This window comes from Podarcis tiliguerta (genome assembly GCF_965153285.1).
Source record: "Podarcis tiliguerta genome assembly, chromosome: 16".
Taxonomy (NCBI): Eukaryota; Metazoa; Chordata; class Lepidosauria; order Squamata; family Lacertidae; genus Podarcis; species Podarcis tiliguerta.
The window spans coordinates 8,258,805-8,281,806 of NC_139549.1; the positions used below are offsets into that span (position 1 = coordinate 8,258,805).

The 23,002-nt window shown below is 49.9% G+C and overlaps 1 protein-coding gene across 5 annotated transcripts in view; it reads right to left on the reverse strand.

The window, feature by feature from the left end:
* Nucleotides 1-605: 605 nt before the first annotated feature.
* The window catches only part of LOC310666066 (mothers against decapentaplegic homolog 4-like), a 36,174-nt gene continuing 13,777 nt past the window's right edge, over nt 606-23,002 (reverse strand). For 3 of the 5 annotated variants that reach the window (XM_083416624.1, XM_083416623.1, XM_083416625.1), the window contains exons 2-12: nt 19,517-19,771; nt 12,973-13,147; nt 10,842-10,937; nt 10,020-10,229; nt 9,067-9,207; nt 8,811-8,966; nt 7,872-7,925; nt 7,597-7,780; nt 5,465-5,633; nt 4,590-4,728; nt 606-4,025 (exon numbers count right to left, since the gene is read on the reverse strand). In XM_083416624.1, coding sequence (XP_083272750.1) covers nt 3,814-4,025; nt 4,590-4,728; nt 5,465-5,633; nt 7,597-7,780; nt 7,872-7,925; nt 8,811-8,966; nt 9,067-9,207; nt 10,020-10,229; nt 10,842-10,937; nt 12,973-13,147; nt 19,517-19,753 — 1,773 coding nt within the window. In that variant the 5' untranslated portion in view covers nt 19,754-19,771 and the 3' untranslated portion in view covers nt 606-3,813. The remainder of the gene's footprint in view (nt 4,026-4,589; nt 4,729-5,464; nt 5,634-7,596; nt 7,781-7,871; nt 7,926-8,810; nt 8,967-9,066; nt 9,208-10,019; nt 10,230-10,841; nt 10,938-12,972; nt 13,148-19,516; nt 19,772-23,002) is intronic. The other 2 variants (XM_083416627.1, XM_083416626.1) reach the window with 1 other exon arrangement.

The following is a 23,002-nucleotide window of genomic DNA, read 5'->3' on the forward strand; positions in this document are numbered from 1 at the left end:
TGAGTCCTCTCTCTCTTTCACACACACACACACACACACACATATTCACGGAATAGCCACAGCTATTCCCATAAAATAAGGAACCTCAGCTCCCAAGGCTCAAATGTGGCCCCCAAGCCTCTCTGTCTGGCCCCAGTGACAATCTCCCCACTGCACCCTCGAGTGGCCCTGCTTCACACATTCCCGCGTTTTGGGCTGTGTCCCTGCACTCTGATATTGCTGCCTCCGTCTTCCTTACATGGACAATAAGGAAGGAGTGTGAGAGGGTGAAGAAGCTAGCCTAGTGCACAGAGGTAAAAAAATAAACAAATCTACATTTGTTGCCCCACCCACTTTTGTTGCCCCGCCCATCATTAGCATATGGCTCCCATAAGATCACCCAGAGGGGAATCTGGCCCCTGGCCTGGAAAAAAGGCCCTTTGCTCTTGTCGTGAGAGAAATTGCTTGCACTACTAGGCAAGCCAGCTGTTTCACCTGGCACCCCCCCCTTTACCCCGGAGGCTCCCCGCCATCTTGAAGGGCAAATCTTGTTTTGAGCAGCGGCAGAAATCCAAGGGGAAAGCCCAGCTGCCTTTTTGACCATGAGAAGCAAAACACAAGCCACGTGAAAAGCAAAATCTCCTTTAAATAATGATTACTAAAAACGACAGAACTGTCAGAGGCGACCAAGAGGAATCAAACAAGTGCATTACAGAGGAATGTCAGTGCGAAACAACAGGCCCGAACCACAGGATTGGGCCAGGGGCTGGAGACCCTAAGCCAGCCTTTGCTGACTTGATGCCCTCTCCGAAAGCGCTGGCTGGGCCTGTCAACAAAACGTCTTGAGAGGGTTCCCGCCGCTTTGGCAAAAGCTGTCGTAATCTGTTCCTGTGCCGTGCCCCGTGCAAGACACAAGGACCGGATAAGGTTGCCCTCTTACCAGGAATATATAAAAGCCATTTTGGGGGGGTCCCATTCCTGTACCTTTAAAGCCCCCTCGTCTACAGAAACGTCGGTGAAACGTCCTCACGGCACAGAAAAACATCAGCTGCAAGTGTTTTATGTGGTTTGTTCGTTTTAAATCAAGCCATGGTTAAAAGACGCAGCTACAAAGGCCAGTCAGGAAGTTGGCAACTTTGTTGAGTCAAGAGATGGGGTGGTCACACCCGATCTTCCCAGTGGATCTCCCTTGGCAAATCCAGTTCAGCGTGGCACCGTTCGCCTCTGTCCTCACAGCAAAATGGCCGATGGGGCTTGTTTGGTACAGTCTTTTGCAGGGGCGTTGGCAAGGTATCAGACTTCCCTCTGAGGAGGGAGCAACAACATATGCTGTTCCTTGTGCTGGGGGTAGCCAACATGGCGCCCTGCAATATTGTTGGACTACATATCCCATCAGCCTTCCCCAGCATGGGATTATAATCTTGCCACATCTGGTGGGGGCTATGCTAGCTGCTCCTGGATTTATGCAGTCCAGGATCCAGCTACCAAGTGGCTCCGCTCTACTGTATGCAGTCCCAGATGGACAGGGGGATGTCACAACATGAGTGACATCTGCTGGAAAGAACTAGGCAGCCGTCACACAGGTCTATGGAGCAGAGGAGCAGAATGAAGATGGCTACTTTCCCTCCATTTTCAGGGCTCATGCCTTTTTTGGTCAGAGTGGCAGGCAGAAGTGCAACAGGTACAGCTTTTACACACAACCTGCCTAAGGAGCAAAGCTGCCGCTGTTCAATTTTGGCAAACTAGACATCTGTTCAAAAAAAAAAAAAAGGAAAGCGATCACGCTACATCAACCCCTCCTGGCTTTCCTGACGGCCAGAAATCTGAACAAGGCTTTGCCCCCATAACCTCATCTCCCTGCTAAGAAAAAGGGGCTGCACCAGTTGAGCTGGTGCCTGTCACCACCAGAGATTGGTGGTTGGCTGGCAGATCTGTCATGAGCATAGAAGCCATTCCGTAAGTCAGTCTGTACAGTTCAGTTGGTTAGAGCGTGGTGCTGATAATGCCAAGGTTGCGGGTTCGATCCCCGTATGGGAGAGTTGCATAGTCCTGTATTGCAGGGGGGTTGGACTAGATGATCCTCAGGGTCCCTTCCAACTCTGTGATTCTGCTCCCAAGCCAGTCAAGAGCCTGCAATCTTCATATAAGGTCATGCAACTTAAAACACCATTCCCCCACCCCACCCTGCTGCTTACCCTCACAGTCACAAAGGGCTAGAAACTTGGCCACAAAAGATGAATTTTTCCAGAAATGCTATGCCTGATACCACGTTCAACCTATTTTCCTGAGCTCCTGCAGAATTGGCCCCATGCACATAGCTCCAGTTAAGTCTGCAATGGCACAGGAAGGAACCAACCAGCTAGCTAACGGCTATGTCGTGGGGCAGAATTTGGGGGCCAAGGTGACAGCTGCCTCCCACAGAGATAAGAGGTCCAGTTTGGGTGGCAAACCCCAGAGATTTGAAAGGGGTTGTTTGATCAGTTAGGCTTTTGGTCCCCCGCCCCCCGGCACAATTATTTGGTGTTTTGAACTGCAACCCAGTAGATTCAAGAAATCTAGATTAATAGATCCTGCGACATTCACTAGACGGAATCTGCATGGGGTAGGGAAACACTGCTTCTGAGTCTAGAAGCAAACATTTTGGCTTGGTTTCCAGATGATGCACGACCGCATCTTGGCAGAAAACATTTTAAGAGGTTTCGTTACGACGTGACTGTGCTCCCCACCTGCAGATGTGGGGGGATACAAGTCCCACGGAAGAGTAAGACCACTTGAAATCAACAGGAATGACAAATGAAAGCCCGCAGATTTCAACGGGCCTACTCTGAGTTGGAGTTCGTTGATTGCAACCCTTTATAATAGGTGTGTGCGCAGGAAAATCTTTGACCTTCCAGCCTTGTTGAACTACAATTCCCATCATCCCTGGCAATGCTTGCTGGGGCAGATAGGAGTTGCCATTCAGCCTCATCTAGAGGATCAGAGTTCCCCAGACCCAAATTTGCAAGTGCTTCATTTTGGTCCTTTTCGAGTTGTCAGGGGCATCACTCGACTTGTTTACTTTAACTGATGAAAGTCATATATTGCAGCCTCCGTTGGGGGATTTAAAGCATAAAAATCAGAGCTGGCCAAATATGTCCTTGCACGTCAGGGCAAAGGACAATATGGCTCCCTCCATTTCGCGTGCTGGGAAGCATCACCGGTGGTTGGATTTCTCTTCAATGCTGGCAATAGCACACCATCCTCTCCTAGGGCAGCAACAACTGAGAGGAGGCTGCTAGCTAAGGGGCTGCGAAGGAGCCCATGCTGCAAGTCCAGCTCTGCCCTCACACATCCTCGCTGCCATTCCCTGCCTCCCAGCATTTACCACCAGAGAGGCACCTGCCTCCCTCTATCTAGCGGTAGGACCGGCTCCTAGAAAAATGTCTCTAAGAACCAGATTTTCAGATGTGGGGGCTGGAGATTCTCCGGCGATTCTCAGCTGCTCAGCCGAGCCACAACCGGGTCGTTGGTGCTCAGGAGAGAAAAGCAGGCGAGAAAAGGACCAGTCCTTTGAGATGGCCAGAAAGGTGACCCTTCGAAGTCATTCATTCCGCCGCTGGTCTGGGAACAGAGAAAGTCGCGGCACCCCTTCGAAAGGCGGCAGGGCATGTTCAAGGGCAAATTCCGCCGTCTCTGTCCTTTTGGGGACTCCAGGGAACTTGCCCCCACTGCTTTCATGAGTGTGGGGGCCAGAGTCTCCTTCGCAGCGCCGACGGCAATCCCTGCCCCTCTGCAAAACCCAGAGGCTGCGGGATCGGCGAAAACCTCTCCATCTTCCTTGCCTCGCAATTTAATCTAGTTGATGGAGCCCGGGTCAGCCAAGGGCATGGTGTGGAGGACTTCATCCAGGAGTTGCAGGGCTCGGTGCAAGTGGACTTCGATCCAGCAGGGGGTGTGCTTGATGCTCTGGCGGGGGTAGTCCGGCCCCCAGCCCTTGACGAAGCTCAGACGGAGGATGCACAGGCGGCGGAGATCGTCGACGCCAATGCCGGCTGCCGCTGAGAGGCCTGGAGGGAAAGAAAGGGAAGAGTGCAAGGCTTGGCTGCGGCTGCGGCTGCGGCTGCGGCTACTGCAGCTGCAGCACACCAGGGGCTGAGTGATACCTGTTTTTCAACATCGTGATAGATCACCAGCTAAACATTGCGCTATACAGTGGTACCTCGGGTTGCGAACGGGATCCGTTCCGGAGCCCCATTCGCATCTTGAACAGGACGTAAGACGCAACTGCACGTCAGCGCGGGTCGCGTTTCGCCGCTTCCGCGCATGCGTGTGACGTCATTTTGACCGTCTGCGCATGCGCGAGTGGCGAAACCCGGAAGTAACGCGTTCTGTTACTTCCAGGTCACCGCGGAGCGCAACCCGAAAATACTTATCCTGAAGCGTATGTATCCCGAGGTATGACTGTACTGATATATTGCCGTGTCTAAAATAAGGACGGAGAGCTCCATAGAGTTTCCCCCCGCTTAGTAGGGTTGCCATACGCCCGGGATTTCCCAGACATACCCAGAATACTGCAGTCGGAAGTAGCATCTGGGTGCACCTCAGTGGGGGTGAATCTACTTGGCACTTACCCACAGCTGGTGCGATGCCCCCCACGGAGCCAGGCCCAGGGATGCTCCCCGACACAGCAGCCGCCTGAGCCGCCGCTGCCGCCTGCGCTGTCGCTGCTTGTTGGTGCATCTGGCGGTGGCACTGGCGAAGGTCAAAGACCTGCATGGAAAGACAGGAGCGGGGACTCTGTGTTAGAAACTTCAGCACCTGCTGCGAACAATGCTCCGGAAGGATGGCAGCTGACAATCCGTACCACCAGGAATGTGGCACGGTGATAATATTAATGATAAGATGTTGATAATAATAATAATTAGATAGGCAGAGGTACTTGTGGTGTGCACAGACATCAACAAGCCTATTCAGACACAGGATTCAGTTACCGTATTTTTTGCTCTATAAGACTCACTTTTTCCCTCCTAAAAAGTAAGGGGAAATGTGTGTGCGTCTTATGGAGTGAATGCAGGCTGCGCAGCTATCCCAGAAGCCAGAACAGCAAGAGGGATTGCTGCTTTCACCGCGCAGCGATCCCTCTTGCTGTTCTGGCTTCTGAGATTCAGACTATTTTTTTTCTTGTTCTCCTCCTCCAAAAACTAGGTGCGTCTTGTGGCCTGGTGCGTCTTATAGAGCGAAAAATACGGTACATTGCTTTTAAATTTTCTTTATTTTATACTGAGTCAAACCAACAGCCCATGCAGCTTTATACTGCCTACACTGTCTGGCAGCAGCTCTCCAGGGTACCAGGCAAGGGACAATTCCAAGCCCTATGTGGAGATGCTGGGGACTGAACCTTCGGTACACAAAGCAGATGTTCGGAGCTATGGTCCTTCCCTGTTAGATTTGCCCCTGGCAACCCTCTTGCTCCTGAGCCCTCAAGAAAAACAGCACCCGCCCTGACCTTGATGTAGGCGCCAGGGTAGATCTTGTGCACAGCATCCCCCGGAGCACGCCCAGCCTCCCGGTCCAGGTAGTAGCTCTGCACAAAGACGGCATGGTCGCTCAGACACCGCATCCAGACATCGCCTTCCCCACGGCACTGCAGCTGGACTCCTTTCCCGATGTGCAGCCTGGAAAACACAATACTCCAGTCCCCCTTCCTGCCTGGTTCCCTATCCCCCACTGCCAGGGGGAGGTCAGCAAAACAACAACCACAAATCACTCAGGGCCAGTGAACAAATCACTCAGGGCCTAACGGTCTCAGCAACTCTTTCTAGGAGGTCTTCCCCCAATGACACAGTTGCAAATAATAATAATAATTTATTATTTGTACCCCGCCCATCTGGCTGGGTTTCCCCAGCCACTCTGGGCGGCTTCCATAGAAACAAAAAATACGGTAAAATATCACAGATTAAAAACTTCCCTGAAAGTTTTTAAAGACCTTCCCATCCCTCTCTAAGGCTCCTACTTTCTCGGATTTTTTCCGTGCAGTCTCAAACCATGTCTGCACACAACTATCTTATCTTTTCATTTCTGTGTGTGTCCCAGCAACCTGCCCCAATTTCTCTCCAGCCTCCGCTTTGATTCTGAACTGCTCTCTGCCACAGAATCTGCTAAAGAGTGCCACAGCAATTCTTCTTCGGTGGGTCTTGCCCCTAGGAGGCAGTTGCAGAGACTGAAGGCCCCCTCCTTCCCACAGCTGCCCTAAGCCTCCTCCTTTCTCAGGTTTCCCCCAAGCAATCTGAGACTGTGCCTGCGCAAAGCTAACTTCTTCTCCACCCTTTTCATGCCTCTTCTGGTTCTGGGAGACCAGAGAAGAGGAGAGTTTGTTGCAGCAGGAGAGGGAGACCAGCCTGACTCATCTCTGGTTCTTAGCCTTCCTACTCTCCAGTGTCACAGTCCAGTTTACAGGCGGTCAAAGTCCTGGCGGAGGACGTCAGGACCAGGGGCAAGACGGCAGGGTGGGAGCAGGAACGAGAGTCCGGAAGCCAGGAGTCAGGAAGCCAAGGCTGAGAGACCCAGGAGTCAAGAAGCCAAGGGTCTGAGGGTCAGGAAGCAAGGACTCAAGGAGCCAAACGTAGCAAGGCAGGGAACATGTTGCTGTGGCCAAGAGCCAAAGGGAAATGCTGACCTTATATCCCTTCCCGGCTCTTGCCACCAGGTGCTGTGAGTTAACAATCGGCCTCACCTGTGCGGCCGTGCCTTGCCTCTTCAGAACAAACTTAGGAAAGCCCCAGTCCTGCGAAGCCCTGCTGGTCACAGGGCCTGGCTCCTGCACGCACTCTTGACATCCAGTTTCTGCTTCTGTCTCTGATTCCGGACGCCTCTCTGCCACAGAATCCCCCTGCTCACCAAAGCCTGTTGCCTCTTCTGCTTCCGACACCTCCTCCTACCAGTCTGCTCCCTCCAACCGCTTGTCATCACCTCACCAACAATCCCTGGGCTCTGGGGGTTCCCTTGGGGGTTCCCTTGGGGGTTCCCCGGCTGGAACCTCCCACCACTCCTCAGCACCCAGCCGGTCAATGACTCCTGCTTCCTGCAACAGCCACGATTCTGTGCTGCTCAGTGTTTAGCTGAAGTTGCCATTCCGAACACCTTAAGCCTTCCTCCCTGAACCCTGCAGATAAACCCCATTCTGTGCCTGGTCGCTGCCACTTAGGCACTCAACCCCTCGACATCAGAAATAGCGGGAGGGTTCTTTTGCGATGGAAAACCGTTGCTCTCTGCGTGCACCTTTCACACTGAGGTCCAGCTCTGAGGGCCTTCTGGCAGTTCCCTCACTGCGAGAAGCCAAGTTACAGGGAACCAGGCAGAGGGCCTTGTCGGTGGTGGCACCTGCCCTGTGGAACACCCTCCCACCAGATGTCAAAGAGAAGAACAACTACCAGACTTTTAGAAGACATCTGAAGGCAGCCCTGTTTAGGGAAGCTTCTAATGTTTAACAGACCACTGTATTTTAATACTTTGTTGGAAGCCGCCCAGGGTGGCTGGGGAAACCCAGCCAGGTGGGCGGGGTATAAATAAATTATTATTATTATTATTATTATTATTATTATTATTATTATTATTACTCTCCCTCCCCACTGCCCTGACCTGGCGCGCTCGCTGGTGTCGGTGCGGTGGACGTTCGAGAGCTGTCCCAGGCAGAAGCGGTCGCCGCCCGAAGGGTCCACGTATCCGTCCACAGTGACCACGGCGCAGTTGGCAGGCACCTTGAAGATCTCGCCCACTTGCACGTCCATCTCGAAATAGGCGATCGAGCACCAGAACTCAGGGCCTGAGGAGAGCCGGGCATTCATCTTAAAAATCCGGGCCGTTGTGGGAATGGGGGAGAGAAAAAGTCAAATGAGGGAGGTTGTGTCCCTTACCAGGGTGACTGGAGACTGGCGGCTGGTAGGGAGGTGAACCGGGATGAGCAGGCCCTGAAATATAAGGCAAGGAGGGGTTTTGTGGTAAATAGGGACAGGAATGCCAAAACCTTTGCTCTTCCGTTTCCTACATTCACTATACAGTGGTACCTCGGGTTAAGTACTTAATTCGTTCCGGAGGTCCGTACTTAACCTGAAACTGTTCTTAACCTGAGGTACCACTTTAGCTAATGGAGCCTACTGGTGCTGCTGCGCCGCCGGAGCACAATTTCTGTTCTCATCCTGAAGCAAAGTTCTTAACCTGAAGCAATATTTCTGGGTTAGCGGAGTCTGCAACCTGAAGCGTATGTAACCCGAGGTACCACTGTAACTCATTCCACTTCCCAGAGCGGAAGTTTGAACCCAGGACTCCCGGCCCACAGACGCTCCCTAAAGCACCTGTGAGCTTCAAAGCTACTGTTGGACTCCAACTCCCAGCAGCCCCCAGTCAGCATGGCCAATGGCCAGAGATGATGGGAGTTGTAGTTCCAACAGTCTTCTTGGACTCCAGCTGATTCCTGGGAACCTATAGTTTTGTCAAGGGAGCTGAGAGCTGCTAAAAGGAGACCCCAATCCCCCCCCCCCAGAGCTACATTTCCCAGAATTGCCAGGGAAGAGGGACTGACTCTTAAACCACTTTGGGAATTGTAGCTCTGTGAGGGGGAACAAGGGTCTCCTAACAAGCCCCAGCACTTATAAAAACTACGGTTCCCAGAATTCTTTGGTGAAAGCCAGCACCGTATAACGTAGTATAACTGCAGGTGCAGTTACGTGATTCCGCCACAGGGGGCAGCAAGATGAATAATGCTGGTTTTTTTGGTTTTTTTGAGAAAGTGAACTGCAGTGGAACCGAAACAGTGCTGCAGACACTTTTTTGCTTGCCAAGACGCACAGACGCACAGTAATGGTTTGAATGGTGAAGAGGAGGCTGAGGGTAACTCCGTCCGTTCTGCTGCTGCTGGGGAGCGGGGAGCGGAGGCGGGGTGGGCTCCTGGCTCCTCCCACCGGAGCTGTAGCTTGGGGTGCCGCCGTTCCCTGTCCAGCTGGTTGTCGAATCTTCCAGAGGCCCAGGGAAGGAAGAGAAGAAACAGGTGAGAGCTTATCATTTGAACGCCTCCGTCCTGCACCCAGCCCAACAACTGCACCTTATACTTACTCTGGTAGGGCAGTTTGGGGGCACACCCATTTTGCTGGGCGCTCGGGGGAGCCGGAGAAGGGGCTGGGGGGTGCGCGGGGGTGGAGATCTGAAGAAGACCCTCACCATGAAGGAGAGGGAGCAGGGGCCCCCCAGGAGGGCCTAAAGGTAAGCATGAGAGAGAGAGAGAGAGAGAGAGAGAGAGAGAGAGAAATTTTATCTGCAGGCTACTATTGTAGATTCATTTCATTTCCGCATCACATTGCATTTTTCTTTTACATTTCACCAAAATGCTGCATTTCCCCATCACAGGCCCATTGCATTGCCCCCATCATACTGCATTTCCCTGTTGCAGATCCACCACATTTCCCCAACATATTGCATTTCCCAGTCATATTGCATGTCTCCATTGCAGGCCCATTGCATTGTCCCCATTATATTGCATTTCCCAGTCATATTGCATGTCTCCATTGCAGGCCCATTGCATTGCCCCCATTATATTGCATTTCCCAGTCATATTGCATTTCCCCATCACAGGCCCATTGCATTGCCCCCATCATATTGCATTTCCCTGTTGCAGATCCACCACATTTCCCCAACATATTGCATTTCCCAGTCATATTGCATTTCCCCATCGCAGGCCCATTGCATTGCCCCCATCATATTGCATTTCCCTGTTGCAGATCCACCACATTTCCCCAACATATTGCATTTCCCAGTCATATTGCATTTCCCCATCGCAGGCCCATTGCATTGCCCCCATCATATTGCATTTCCCCACTGCAGATCCACATTTCCCCAGCGTATTACATTTCCCCATCACATTGCATTTCCCCTTCACAGGTCCATCGCATTTCCCCATTGCAAATCCAACCCGCTTGAGAGAAGGCGAGAACAGTTCCTTTCCCTTTCCCTTATGTCTCCCGTCCTCCCTGCTGCTGCCCCCCCCCAAAAAAGAAAAAGAAAGAACTTACCTGGGGGAGACAAAGGCAATGCCGGGTAGATGCCAGCGGTAGGATGGGGCGGTTCCGGAAGCTGCAGGGGCGATAAGGGCTGGTAGGGCTCTGCCTGAGGATGCCCGGCCTTGATCCCAGGGCCGGGGTGATCTGCCGGCGGAGGAGGAGGGACCTCCATCTGGATACAGTCGGGAATGAACTCCTCTTTCACGAGCCGCGGGGGAGGCGCTGCAGGGGGGGCGGAAAGAGGAGGCGGCTCAAACACGGTGAAGACGGGAGAAAACAAGCCGGCTGAAGCAGCAACTGCTGTTCAGAATGACATCTGAAGGCACAGGGAAGCTTTTCATAGAATTATAGCATTGCAGAGTTAGAAGGGACCCGAGGGTCATCTAGTCCAACCCGCCTGCAATGCAGGAATATGCAGGTGTCCCTTGTAGGGATCGAACCTGCTGCCTCGGCATCACCGGCAGAACGCTCTAAGGATGTGTTATTCTGTCGTGTTTTTGTATACAGCCGTACCTCGGTTCTCAAACGGAATCCGTTCCGGAAGTCCCGTTGGACTTCCAAAAAAGTTCGGAAACCGAGGCACAGCTTCCAATTGGCTGCAAGAGCTTCCTGCACTCCATTGGAAGCCACGTGGGACATTCAGCTTCCCAAAAACGTCCACAAACCGGAACACTCGCTTCCGGGTTTGCGGCGTTGGGGAACCAAAACGTTTGAGTCACCAGGCGTTTGAGATTCAAGGCACGACTGTATTCTGTTGGAAGCTGCCCAGAGTGGCTGGGGCAACCCAGTCTGATGGATGGCATATAAATTGTTGTTGTTGTTGTTCAGCAATACCTGGAAGGTCAGAGGTCCGCCCCCAGTCCTGTCCTAGGCCATCATCCAGAAAAACAAAGCAGGATTGTATCTCACCTGTATTCTGGATGTTCAGTCCTGCAGAACGAGAGAGAGAAGAAAGTGGGTGTGTTATATGTCCTATGAGCTCCAGCCGATATTCTCTGAGGCCAGAAATGTGCTTGACATCTTTCCGCAGGGCCTGCAAGACAGAGCTGTTCCGCCTGGCCTTTGGTTTGGACTCAGTCTGACCCTTATGTTTCCCTCCCCTTATGGTTTTGATCTATGGGCTACTTTTAAAATGAGGCTGCATTTTAAATTGCATTTTAATTTGTATTTTAAATTGGGTTTTTTTCCCCTATTATGTTTTTGCCGTAATTTTACTGCTGTTTGCCGCCCTGAGCCCGGCTCTGGCCGGGGAGGGCGGGGTATAAATAAAAATTATTATTATTATTATTATTATTATTATTATTATTATTATTATTATGTCCAGCCTAGGGGCTCGATTTGACTGACGTTTCAACGAGGAGCCAGCGTGGGACCCTTTCTGGTCCAACCCCCTCCCTTCTCCCCAGCTAACCTCCTAGGCCAAACAACATCTTTTCTGCCCCCCACCCCTGACCCGGTGCCTCGCGATGGGTGCCTCTGACCATGTGCAGAGTTGGCCTGGGAGCCCGTTCAGGGGCCCCAAAGTAGGCTTGGGATATTCAAAGGATAAGAAAGAGAAACAAACTCTCCCTCAGCGAAACAATAAAAAATTACATTCCAAGTCGAACTGTGGCCGAATTGCCTCTGAGCATGTCCAGACAGCAGGCAACAGAGAGACAAATGGCCCGTGTGTACACATACACACACATTGCTAAGGTTAAATACCTTCCAAGGGCATGCAAAGTACATTTTCTCTCAGCAGAGCAATTAATATTTTGTTTTGAAAAGCAGCTACAGTCAAGTTGCCTCAGAGTGCGTACACTGCCAATTTTCATCTGAATGAGGTGGTTTGAAAAAGCAACACCAGAATGAATTTAAGGACGTGGTACCTCCAGGCAATTTAAGATTGTCTCATCCAGAAAACACCTTATGCAGAAAATGTGTAAGTTAAGGTATTGTTGTGGGGCTGGGGATAATGAAAACACGGAGCACACAATGTAGATTATTATTATTTTAATTCCTGCCCTCCTGTTCTGGCAAATCTTCAGTCAGTGGAGATGCCAGGCTGGGCGTAAGAAATTTGGATCGGTTGGCATAGCAACCTGCTAATATCCACTGTGGCTTTGTGGAGTTGAATATTTCCATTTACAGATAGGTAAGAAGGCAGGTATGGGACGCAGGTGGCGCTGTGGGTTAAACCACAGAGCCTAGGACTTGCCGATCAGAAGGTCGGCGGTTCGAATCCCCGGGACGGGGTGAGCTCCCGTTGCTCGGTCCCTGCTCCTGCCCACCTAGCAGTTCGAAAGCAAGTAGATAAATAGGTACCACTCTGGCGGGAAGGTAAACGGCATTTCCATGCGCTGCTTTGGTTTGCCAGAAGCAGCTTAGTCATGCTGGCCACATGACCCGGAAGCTGTATGCCAGCTCCCTCGGCCAATAAAGCGAGATGAGCGCCGCAACCCCAGAGTTGGCCACGACTGGACCTAATGGTCAGGGGTCCCTTTACCTTTACCTTTAAGAAGGCAGGTGGAAACGGCCAAGTGCCCTTTGCCTGCCTTGAGAGCAGAGGTGATGTTAGGAGGCTCAGAAACAGTGGCAGAGAAACTTTCCTCTCTGTCTCCAGATGAAGGGCCGCATCCCATTCTGAGCAACTTCCTGGGGGCCATGTGAGGATGGGGGGGGGGGCAGAGGCAAAAGGAATGCAAAATTTACCTTCGTACAGTAGGCTGCACACATTCACACAACCCTCGCTTCCTCCATCCGAGAGGCGCGATCTAGCCATAGAAGGAGAGAGTGCAAAGCGAGGGGCGGTGAGGGAGTGTTCTGAGGGCCGGACAGAGAGACCTGGAGGGCCGCATTGGGTTCCCGAATTTGAGCTCCCACATCCGGCTCTTAACACCCCATTGGCCTATTCCGAACTAGATCCGCTGAAGCAACTGTGGGGGTACTCGGCTTCCGTAGGCGCCACCACGAGGGACCCACTCACCGATGCCCGGAGACACCACCCGCTCGTAGTGGTAGGGGTTGACGCAGACGCTGTCGTACTTGAGGTCGAAGGCAAACTGGCAGAACTTGACGTGCTTGAGCTCGTTCTTGTGCAAGTCCGGCCAGCGCCACAGGCGGGAGTAGATCACGTGGGGGAAGCCTTTGCGCCCGGCCACCTGGTTGTGGGGAGAAGGGGGTACGTGGAGGGGGAAAAAATGGGAGAGGACACCGTTAGCGCAGGAACGGAGATGGCGAGGGCAGATGAGGACCCTCCAAGTCTCCCTATTTTCCAGGGACAGTCCAGGATTTACAGAAGCCGTCCTGTTTCTGATCTGATCCCTGAACGTCCCACTTTCCCCCACAGTGGTACCTCAGGTTAAGCACTTAATTCGTTCCAGAGGTCCGCACTTAATCTGAAACTGTTCTTAACCTGAAGCACCACTTTAGCTAATGGGGCCTCCTGCTGCTGCTGTGCCGTCGGAGCACGATTTCTGTTCTCATTCTGAAGCAAAGTTCTTAACCTGAAGCACTATTTCTGGGTTAGCGGAGTCTGTAACCTGAAGCGTATGTAACCTGAAGCGTATGTAACCTGAGGTACCACTGTATTTTCATTGGAGAAATGTTGGAGGGTATGGAGTTATGCGACCCCTGAGCCAAGGAGATAAGTAACTATGCAACCTTTAGAAGACATCTGAAGGCAGCCCTATATAGGGAAGTTTGTTTTTTTAAAATGTTTAACATTTTACTATGTTTTTATATACCTGAAAGGAGCGTCAGGTATATACCTGAAGGAGTGTCTCCATCCCCATCGTTCTGCCTGGACGCTGAGGTCCAACGCCAAGGGCCTTCTGGCAGTTCCCTCGCTCCGAGAAGCAAAGCTACAGGAAACCAGGCAGAGGGCCTTCTCGGTAGTGGCACCCTCCCTGTGGAACGCCCTCCCAGAACAACAACTACCAGACTTTCAGAAGACATCTGAAGGCAGCCCTGTTCAGATAAGTTTTTAATGTGTGACATTTTAATGAATTTTTAATCTTTGTTGGATGCCGCCCAGAGTGGCGCGGTCGGTACAAATAAATAAATTATTATTATTATTAATAATAATAATAATAATAATAATAATAATAATAATAATAATTTTATATATGTTGGAAGGTGCCCAGAGTGGTGGGGCCAACCCAGTCAGATGTGTGGGGTATAAATAACATCCTTTTTATTATCATGGAATAGGAAACCCCTATTTTCATCGCAGAAATGTTGGAGGGTATGTTAAGAGGAGCCCAGCTGGAGCAGATTTAAAGGACACGAGGGCCTCTGCTGTGCGGCAGGGGGTTATTTACATATTTATTATTACTTTTTTATGCCACTGAAGAGCTCAACACGACCCAAGCGCTTTCCCTGCTCTACATTTCATTCTCACAGCAACCCTGAGAGTAGCTTCAGGCTGACAGACAGTGACTGGCCCCAAGTTGCCCAGCAGGTTTCATGACTGAGGGGGGACTTGAACCCGTGTCTTCCAGGCCCTAGACCCGACATTGCTTCACATGGGCTCTCCACTCACACGCAGGACAGATATGGACCGGGGAACCTCTGACCCCATAGAGAAGAGTCAGGGAATCTTTTACAGACTGAGGGCCGTGTTCCCATCTGCCGAGGGCCAGCTTGCAGTGGTGGGCGGGGCCAGAGGTCCAAAGTGGGCGGGGCAACAGAGGTCCATGAATGTAGATGTTGCCGTTGTAGAGTAGGCTGGCTTCAACATACTCATACATCCTGCAGTCAGGCAAGGAAGAAGCACGATTTGGGATCAAGGAGCCACTCCGGCCAGGGTGGAGTTCCCTGGATCTTGGCACACTCCTACACTGAGGTCCCCACTGAAAGCCCCACAGGACTCCTCCTCCTCCTCAGTTTATTATTTATACCCCGACCATCTGGCTGGATTTCCCCAGCCACTCTGGGCGGCTCCCAACAGAACACTAAAAACAGAAAAAAACATCAAACATTAAAAACTTCTCCAAACAGGGCTGCCTTCAGATGTCTTCTAAAAGTCAGATAGTTGTTTATTTCCTTGACATCTGATGGGAGGGCGTTCCACAGGGCGGGCGCCACCACCGAGAAGACCCTATGCCTGGTTCCCTGTAACATCACTTCTTGCGGGGAGGGAACCGCCTGAAGGCCCTTGGAGCTGGACCTCCGTGTACAGGCTGAACAATGGGGGTGGAGACGCTTCTTCAGGTATACAGTGGTACCTCAGGTTAAGTACTTAATTCGTTCCGGAGGTCCATTCTTAACCTGAAACTGTTCTTAAACTGAAGCACCACTTTAGCTAATAAGGCCTCCTGCTGTTGCTGCGCCACAGCTGCATGATTTCTGTTCTCATCCTGAAGCAAAGTTCTTAACCTGAAGCAATATTTCTGGGTTAGCGGAGTCTGTAACCTGAAGCGTATGTAACCCGAGGTACCACTGTACTGGGCTGAGGCTGTTTAGGGCTTTAAAGGTCAGCACCGAGACTTTGAATCATAGCTGTCAACTTTTCCCTTTTCTTGTGAGGAATCCTATTCGGAATAAGGGAATTTCCCTTAAAACGTTGACAGCTGTGCTTTGAATTGTGCTCCTTACCAGAGCACAATACTCCTGTTGCCAGAGCTGCAAATTCCATGTATCTCACAGCAAAGGAAGAGAAGGAATCAACCCCCCATTTTCCTCCAACTCGATGCAAGAAAACACAAAACAAACAGACGTAGTTTTATCCCCTCCACCCTCTGCAAGAACCTTCCTTTCTTTCTTGGGAGGCGGTGCATGCGTGTGTTGTGGACAGGGCCCTCACACTCATTTTTGGCCCTCGCACTCATTTTTCCCCACACGGTTTCTGGCTGACGCTGAATTCAGACATAACAACAGCCCCCCCCCCTTTCCCCCCGCGGCTTCAAGAACCAGACAGTGACTCATCCTCTGGGCAGACAGGGAGGGAGGGGGCACAGCGTGGCTAGCAGGGAAAAAGAAAGAGATTTGTTTGGGGGTGAGGGTTAACAGGGAAGGGGCTGGTGACCCCCACCCCCCAAAACGAAACCTCAAGAGTCCTCTTTATCTGGTGATCTGTTGGGCGGGGGTCAAAAATGGGACACGCACACAAACACACTGCTTCCATCCAAGCCAGCAATAATCCCTCCCAAATTTCAAGGCCTTTTGAGAAGGATTTGCTTTTCGCTCTTTGGGTGGGCTCCGATTTAAGGAGACAAAAAAAACCGGACACAGCTGTCGCCTTTCCTTGTCCCGCCCCCCAATATTATTCTTAATTTAATACATTAACCCTAACCCTTCACCCTAAGGTCCTAGGCTGGGTTGTATTAGATTAAAAAAAGCAAACACTTACAACGGCAAAGAATAACAACAAATAACTATAAAAGCAACAAAATCCAGACATATATTTAGATTTGCAATGGTTCTGTGTTAGAAATCTTCACTGCTGTTTTCTAAAGAGAGATTACTTTTACCTCATGGGATGTGTGCGCGCAGGAATATAATTGGTTTAATACTTCAAACTGCCTCGAAACCTCTTTGCCAATCGATAGTATATTCAAATCGCTGCTACCCCACCCCAATCACGGTAATTATTATTTTGTCCGATTTCAAGAGGCAAAATCCTAAGGCAAAAAAGTAGGTCAAGAAGGGATTCAACAATCCCCTGGAGATATGAGGCAGGGGCTCCTGGACTTAAATCCCCTTCCTTATTAGTAGAGCAAGGGGTTGTAACACACACATACACACACACTTTTCTAGCCTTGGCCAAACTCAAGAGTTTCCCATTGCAGCCTTTCTCACCCTGTGGGTCCCCAGACGTTGTTGAACTACAACTCCCATCACCCCTAGCTAGCAAGGCCAGAGCTCAGGGATGATGGGAGTTGTAGTCCAACAACATCTGGGGACCCACAGGTTGAGAACCGCTGCATTAGGGCATCCGATTGGCTGCTGTGAGAACAGGGTGCTGGGCTGGATGGGCCGCCATTGGCTGGATCCTCTCCAGGACTCTTCTGATGTTCTTATTGTCCCGCCCCCCGCACTGGGTGTTTTGCACTACAACTTCCATCAGCCCCTGGCTAGCACAGTCAATGATCAGGGATGATGGGAACTGTAGTTCAAAACATCCGTAGGTCATGGCAGTTCTGAGTCACTCATTGTTTAAGACGGAAATGCGGGGAGGGTGGTCAACAACTTTATCCGGACTCTCACTTTGGGGAATATGGCAACCCCAGCTATGATAGCTGGGGCTGATGGGAACTGTAGTCCAACATCACCTAGAGGGCTTTGGGCTCCCCAAACCTTCTTTATACCTCTGAAACGTCCATTAATATATGTCAGAACGTGTATTAATAATATATGTTAATATAAATCCAGACGGTGACAGCAGTCACGAAATTAAAAGACGCCTGCTTCTTGGGAGAAAAGCAATGACAAACCTAGACAGCATTTTAAAAAGCAGACACATCACCTTGCCGACAAAGGTCCATATAGTTAAAGCTATGGTTTTCCCAGTAGTGATGTATGGAAGTGAGAGCTGGACCATCAAGAAGGCTGATTGCCGAAGAATTGATGCTTTTGAATTCTGGTGCTGGAGGAGACTCTAGAGAGTCCCATGGACTGCAAGAAGATCAAACCTATCCATTCTGAAGGAAATCAGCCCTGAGTGCTCACTGGAAGGACAGATCGTGAAGCTGAGGCTCCAAGACTTTGGCCATCTCATGAGAAGACTCCCTGGAAAAGACCCTGATGTTAGGAAAGATGGAGGGCACAAGGAGAAGGAGATGACAGAGGACGAGATGGTGGGACAGTGTTCTCGAAGCTACCAGCATGAGTTTGACCAAACTGCGGGAGGCAGTGGAAGACAGGAGGGCCTGGCATGCTCTGGTCCAGGGGGTCATGAAGAGTCGGACATGACTAAACAACTAAACAACAACAATATAAATCCAACCTCTCAGACCAAGTGGGAAGCAAGAGTCCTTTGACAGTAGGCCACACACTGATTCAAATTTCCATATTGTAAATTAAAGTGTTTGAGATATATATTTAATTTACACTATATATTTATGTTATATGTGTGTGTGTGTGTATAACATGACACAATTGGTAGTCTTAATGTATTTCATTATTAAACCAATTGAATACACAAACAGACGGATGTGCTTTCATTGACAACGCAAAAAGGATTGCTTTAAGTTAATGCTTTAAGAGGTTTTTTTCTGGAATGGACCACCCTAATTGGTTGGGATATGAAAGAGCCTGTGGCACTCCAGTGACATTGCTGGACTCCCAACTCCAACCAGCCCCTGACCATCAGCCATGCTGGCTGGAGACGATGGGAGCTGGACCTGACAACATCCGGAAGGCTCACACTTCCCCCATCAATGGTTTAAAATAGGTGCAAGCTTTTGGGCCACATGGGATCTTTTTTTAAAAAAAGATCTCCAATAACGAAGTTGTTTAGGAAGTTCAAAGTTCCGTCTAGATTTTAGGAGCTGAAAAACTTGCTTCAGACATGCTGTTTTCCACAGCGGGTTAGCAGAAAGGCTCCGTGGCAGAGAACACCTGCTTGGCATGCAGAATGATGTCATAGACACATTTTTTGTGTGTGCTTTAGAGGATGGTTGAGGACCCTCAGGCTCTCAACTTGCCATCCTCTCCTGGGCTCCACTGTGCACCCTTTGTGCTCCTGCTGCGCTGGGGTGCATAACTGAACCCTCATCGAGAGGGGAGCGGGTGCGAGCGAGCGAACTAGCCCACTGCACAAATTTGTTGTTGTTTAGTCGTTTAGTCGTGTCCGACTCTTCGTGACCCCACGGACCGGAGCACGCCAGGCACTCCTGTCTTCCACTGCCTCATGCAGTTTGGTCAGACTCATGCTGGTCTCTTCAAGAACACTGTCCAACCATCTCGTCCTCTGTCGTCCCCTTCTCCTTGTGCCCTCCATCTTTCCCAATATCAGGGTCTTTTCCAGGAAGTCTTCTCTTCTCATGAGGTGGCCAAAGTATTGGACCCTCAGCTACAGGATCTATCCTTCCAGTGAGCACTCAGGGCTGGTTTCCTTAAAAATGGATAGGTTTGATCTTCTTGCAGTCCATGGGACTCTCAAGAGTCTCCTCCAGCACCATAATGCAAAAGCATCAATTCTTCGGCGATCAGCCTTCTTTATGATCCAGCTCTCACTTCCATACATCACTACTGGGAAAACCATAGCTTTTACTATACGGACTTTTGTTGGCAAGGTGATGTCTCTGCTCTATTCAGTGGCATGTGGTCCTTCGAAGGTGGCCCAGGATGGACAGCGGCCCTCAGTCTGAATGATGTTTCTAGCTAGAGACTCTGATCCTAAGATACAAACCACCACTTGGGACGCATTCACAAGCCTACATTTAAATAGAAATCGTGGGACATGTTTTCTTGTTCTTCCTATTGTGATATCCGCCACCGTTTCATTAATCCAATTTTACAAAGTAGGAAGATCCAAATATTTCGACTGACCGGCCACCCTGAGAAACCCCAGCGCCACGGTTTACCTGCAGGCGGCCATCGAGGGTGCGCTGGATGGTGACGCACTTGCTGGGATGCGCGCCGTTGGTGGTGATGGCCGTGATGAGGGAGTCCAGCTCGTCTTTCTTCTCCTTCAGCTTCTTGACCAGGCTCTCGATGGCCCGCTTGGCAAACGACTCGTTCTCCCCGCCCTGCCGGTGGCACATCAGGCTGTGCACAATGCTCAGGCAAGCATCGCTGCTGCTGGGCTGGCTCAGGGACATGGCGGGAGCAGCGTTGTTCTGGACGGGGGGGGGGGGGGAGAAGCCAAGCAGACAGCCATCAGCCTCCCCCACACCAAATAATAATAATAATAATAATAATAATAATAATAATAATAATAATGGAGATACACAATTTGTCAAGTTCCCCAAGGAAGAAATTGATCTTTTAATGGAGTACCACCTTTGGAACTCATCGCCACTTGATATCAGGCAGGTCCCTTCCCTTCTTTTCAGCATCGGCTAAAAAGGTTTTCGTTTAGAGAAGCCTGCCCAGACTGGTGTGTGTTTTAATCTATTTCTAATTTAACTTTTTTTTTAATCACTTCATTTTATTTCAAAGCTGTTTGTGGGAGCGGGGAGATAAAGCAATGAAATCATCAATAGGAAAAATGGACAACAACAGCTTAAGACTTTTGAGAAGTTAAAATTACAATAGACAAAAAAGAGAGATAATTTTATTAGAATCATAGAATTGGAAGGGGCCTTGAGGATCATCTAGTCTGACCCCACTGCAATGTAGCTGTCCCTTATGGGGATCAAACCTGCGACCTTGGCATTATCAGTACCAAGCTCTACCCAACTGAGCTACCTTGGATTTCTTTAATTTTCTTTTCTTTTCTTTACAATTGAGCAGTGTCTAAATTTCACAAAATAAAATCAATAAACAAACAATGGGTTGTCTGAATCTTTCAAGGGACGGGGCGGGAACACTTTATTCAAGGGCTGCTCAACACTCCAGGCAGTGTTTCAAAAGGCTGGCAGCCTCCAGACTCAAAACACCATGTTATGTTTTATTAGATTATAAACCTGAGGAGACAGAGATTGGGTTTCTTTTCTGTTTTTCGTGAACTTGTAAGATGCTCCAGAAGCCCCCCCCCTTTTTTTTATTTTGGCTGACAAAACTCTTTCAGTCAATAAACTTACAAAATTATTTTAGTAAACAAACTTGCAATAAAAAACAACAACCAGATTCAGGAAAACTGGTGGAAAGCCTTGCTGAAGACAGAATTACCGTATTTTCCGCTCCATAAGACGTACCTGACCATAAGGTGCACCTGGTTTTTAGAGGGGGGGGGGGAATTCTTTAAAGGGAGCGCTGAGCAGAGCCTGTATGCATCCCAGGCTCTGCTCAGCACTCCCTTTCACGAGCCGCGTGGAGCATATGCGCGGTGCTTGTGGGTTTTTCCCCGAGGAGGGAGAAGGGCAGCCTGTCACTGATGGGCTGCCTTTCTCGCTCCTCGGGGAAAAGCCCCCAAGAGCCACACACACGCTCCATGCGGCTCTTGTTTGTTTTTGTTTTTTTAATGATATTTATTAAAAGTTTAAAAATTACAGAAAAAAGAAAAAAGGAAAAGGAAAAACAATAAAAAGTTTAACAAAACATACATTACAATTACAATTGCAATACATAAAAAAAACCCACAAAGAAAAAGGAATATAGAAACATAAAAAGGCATAAAAATGCAGGGGGGGAAACAACACAAAACACTAAACACACACATCCAATATTCCATATCTTTACCTTTCATTAACTTGTTTCATCGACCTCCTCACACCTCCCTTTTTTGTATTCTATTTCGGTTAACTATTTCAGCAAATTCTTTCCATCTTTCTCAATTTTTGTTCTGTAATTTATCTTAATGGTCTAACCTTAAATTTTTCATTTTGTCCTGTTATCAATCAGCTTTTACTTAATTCTTTATTACATTTCTGCTAAAACCATATGGCTTCATTCCAGCATCCTTCTAACATTCATTAATTTTACAATGTTTTTATAGATAAGCTTTAAAATTTTTCCAATCTTCTTCCACCGACTCTGCTCCACGCGGCTCTTGGGGGCTTTTGCGGGAGGTGGGGGAAGTGAGAGAGCCTGCGGAGGCGTCGCGCGACACAGCGCTCCCTCTAGACCCAGTGTGGTGTAGTGGTTCAGAGCGGTGGACTCGTAATCTGGTGAACCGGGTTCGCTTCCCCGCTCCTCCACATGCAGTTGCTGGGTGACCTTGGGCCAGTCACACTTCTCTGAAGTCTCTCAGCCCCACTCACCTCACAGAGTGTTTGTTGTGGGGTAGGAAGGGAAAGGAGAATGTGAGCCGCTTTGAGACTCCTTCAGGTAGCGATAAAGCGGGATATCAAATCCAAACTCTTCTTCTTCTTCTAGCTGTTCTGGCTTTTGGATAGCCCCATGAAGCCTCCGCAGGGCACGGGGATGAAGGCTCTCCATGCCCTGCGGAGGCTTTGCACGGCTAAGCCAGAAGTTCGAACAGCTAGAGGGAGCGCTGCACAGCTCTCCCTCTTGCTGTTCTGGCTTCTGGGATAGCCTGCGAATCCTGCATTCACCCCATAAGATGCACACACATTTCCCCTTACTTTTTAGGAGTGCTTATAGCGCGAAAAATACGGTAACTAGTGAACAGAAGAAGAACAAGCCTTGTTGAAGCAGAACCAGCAAGGCTGCTTGAAGGATGGGTCCCGTCACACCAACCCGGGAGAGTTTTGAGAGTGTCAGTAAGCTTATAGAGGTGGATCCAGTCATTATTGTGGGCTTAAAAAAAAGAAATTTGTTTTGATAAAGTCCTACACACCAAAGACTCCTGATTATTTGGGAACATGAGATGAGAGGGCTGGTGGGCTGGCAACTGGAGAAGGAATAGGAACTAGAGAGAAGAAACACCGTATTTTTCGCTCCATAGGACACACCAGATGATAGGACGCACCTAGTTTTGGGGGAGAGGAAATAAGGGGGGGGAGAGAATTCTGAATCCCAGAAGCCAAAACAACAAGAGGGATCTGGCTTCTGGGATAGCCTCTTGCTTTCTGGCTTCTGGGATAGCCGCTGGGATAGCTGGTCTAGCTTTGTGCGAAGCCTCTGCAGGGCACGGGGAGCCTTTATCCCTGTGCCCTGCAGAGGCTTCTGGGACAGCCCACGAAGCCTCCGTAGGACAGCGGGATGAAGGCACTTCTCCCTGTTCTGGCTTCTGGTTTAGCCGCACAGCCTGCATTCGCTCCGTAAGACGCACACACATTTTATAGAGCAAAAAATACGTTAAACGGACAGTGCTCCCAATGTCCCAAACGGACAGTCCCACAAAGACTGATATTGGGACCTGTTAAGGGTGCTGGGAATTGTAGCCCTGCAAGGGGCAAACTACAGTTTCCAGGATTCTTTGGGCAAAGCCACATGTTTTAAATGCATGGTGTGTTTACGGGACCCTCAACAGTTCAAGGAAATGTTTTAGCACACATAAACAA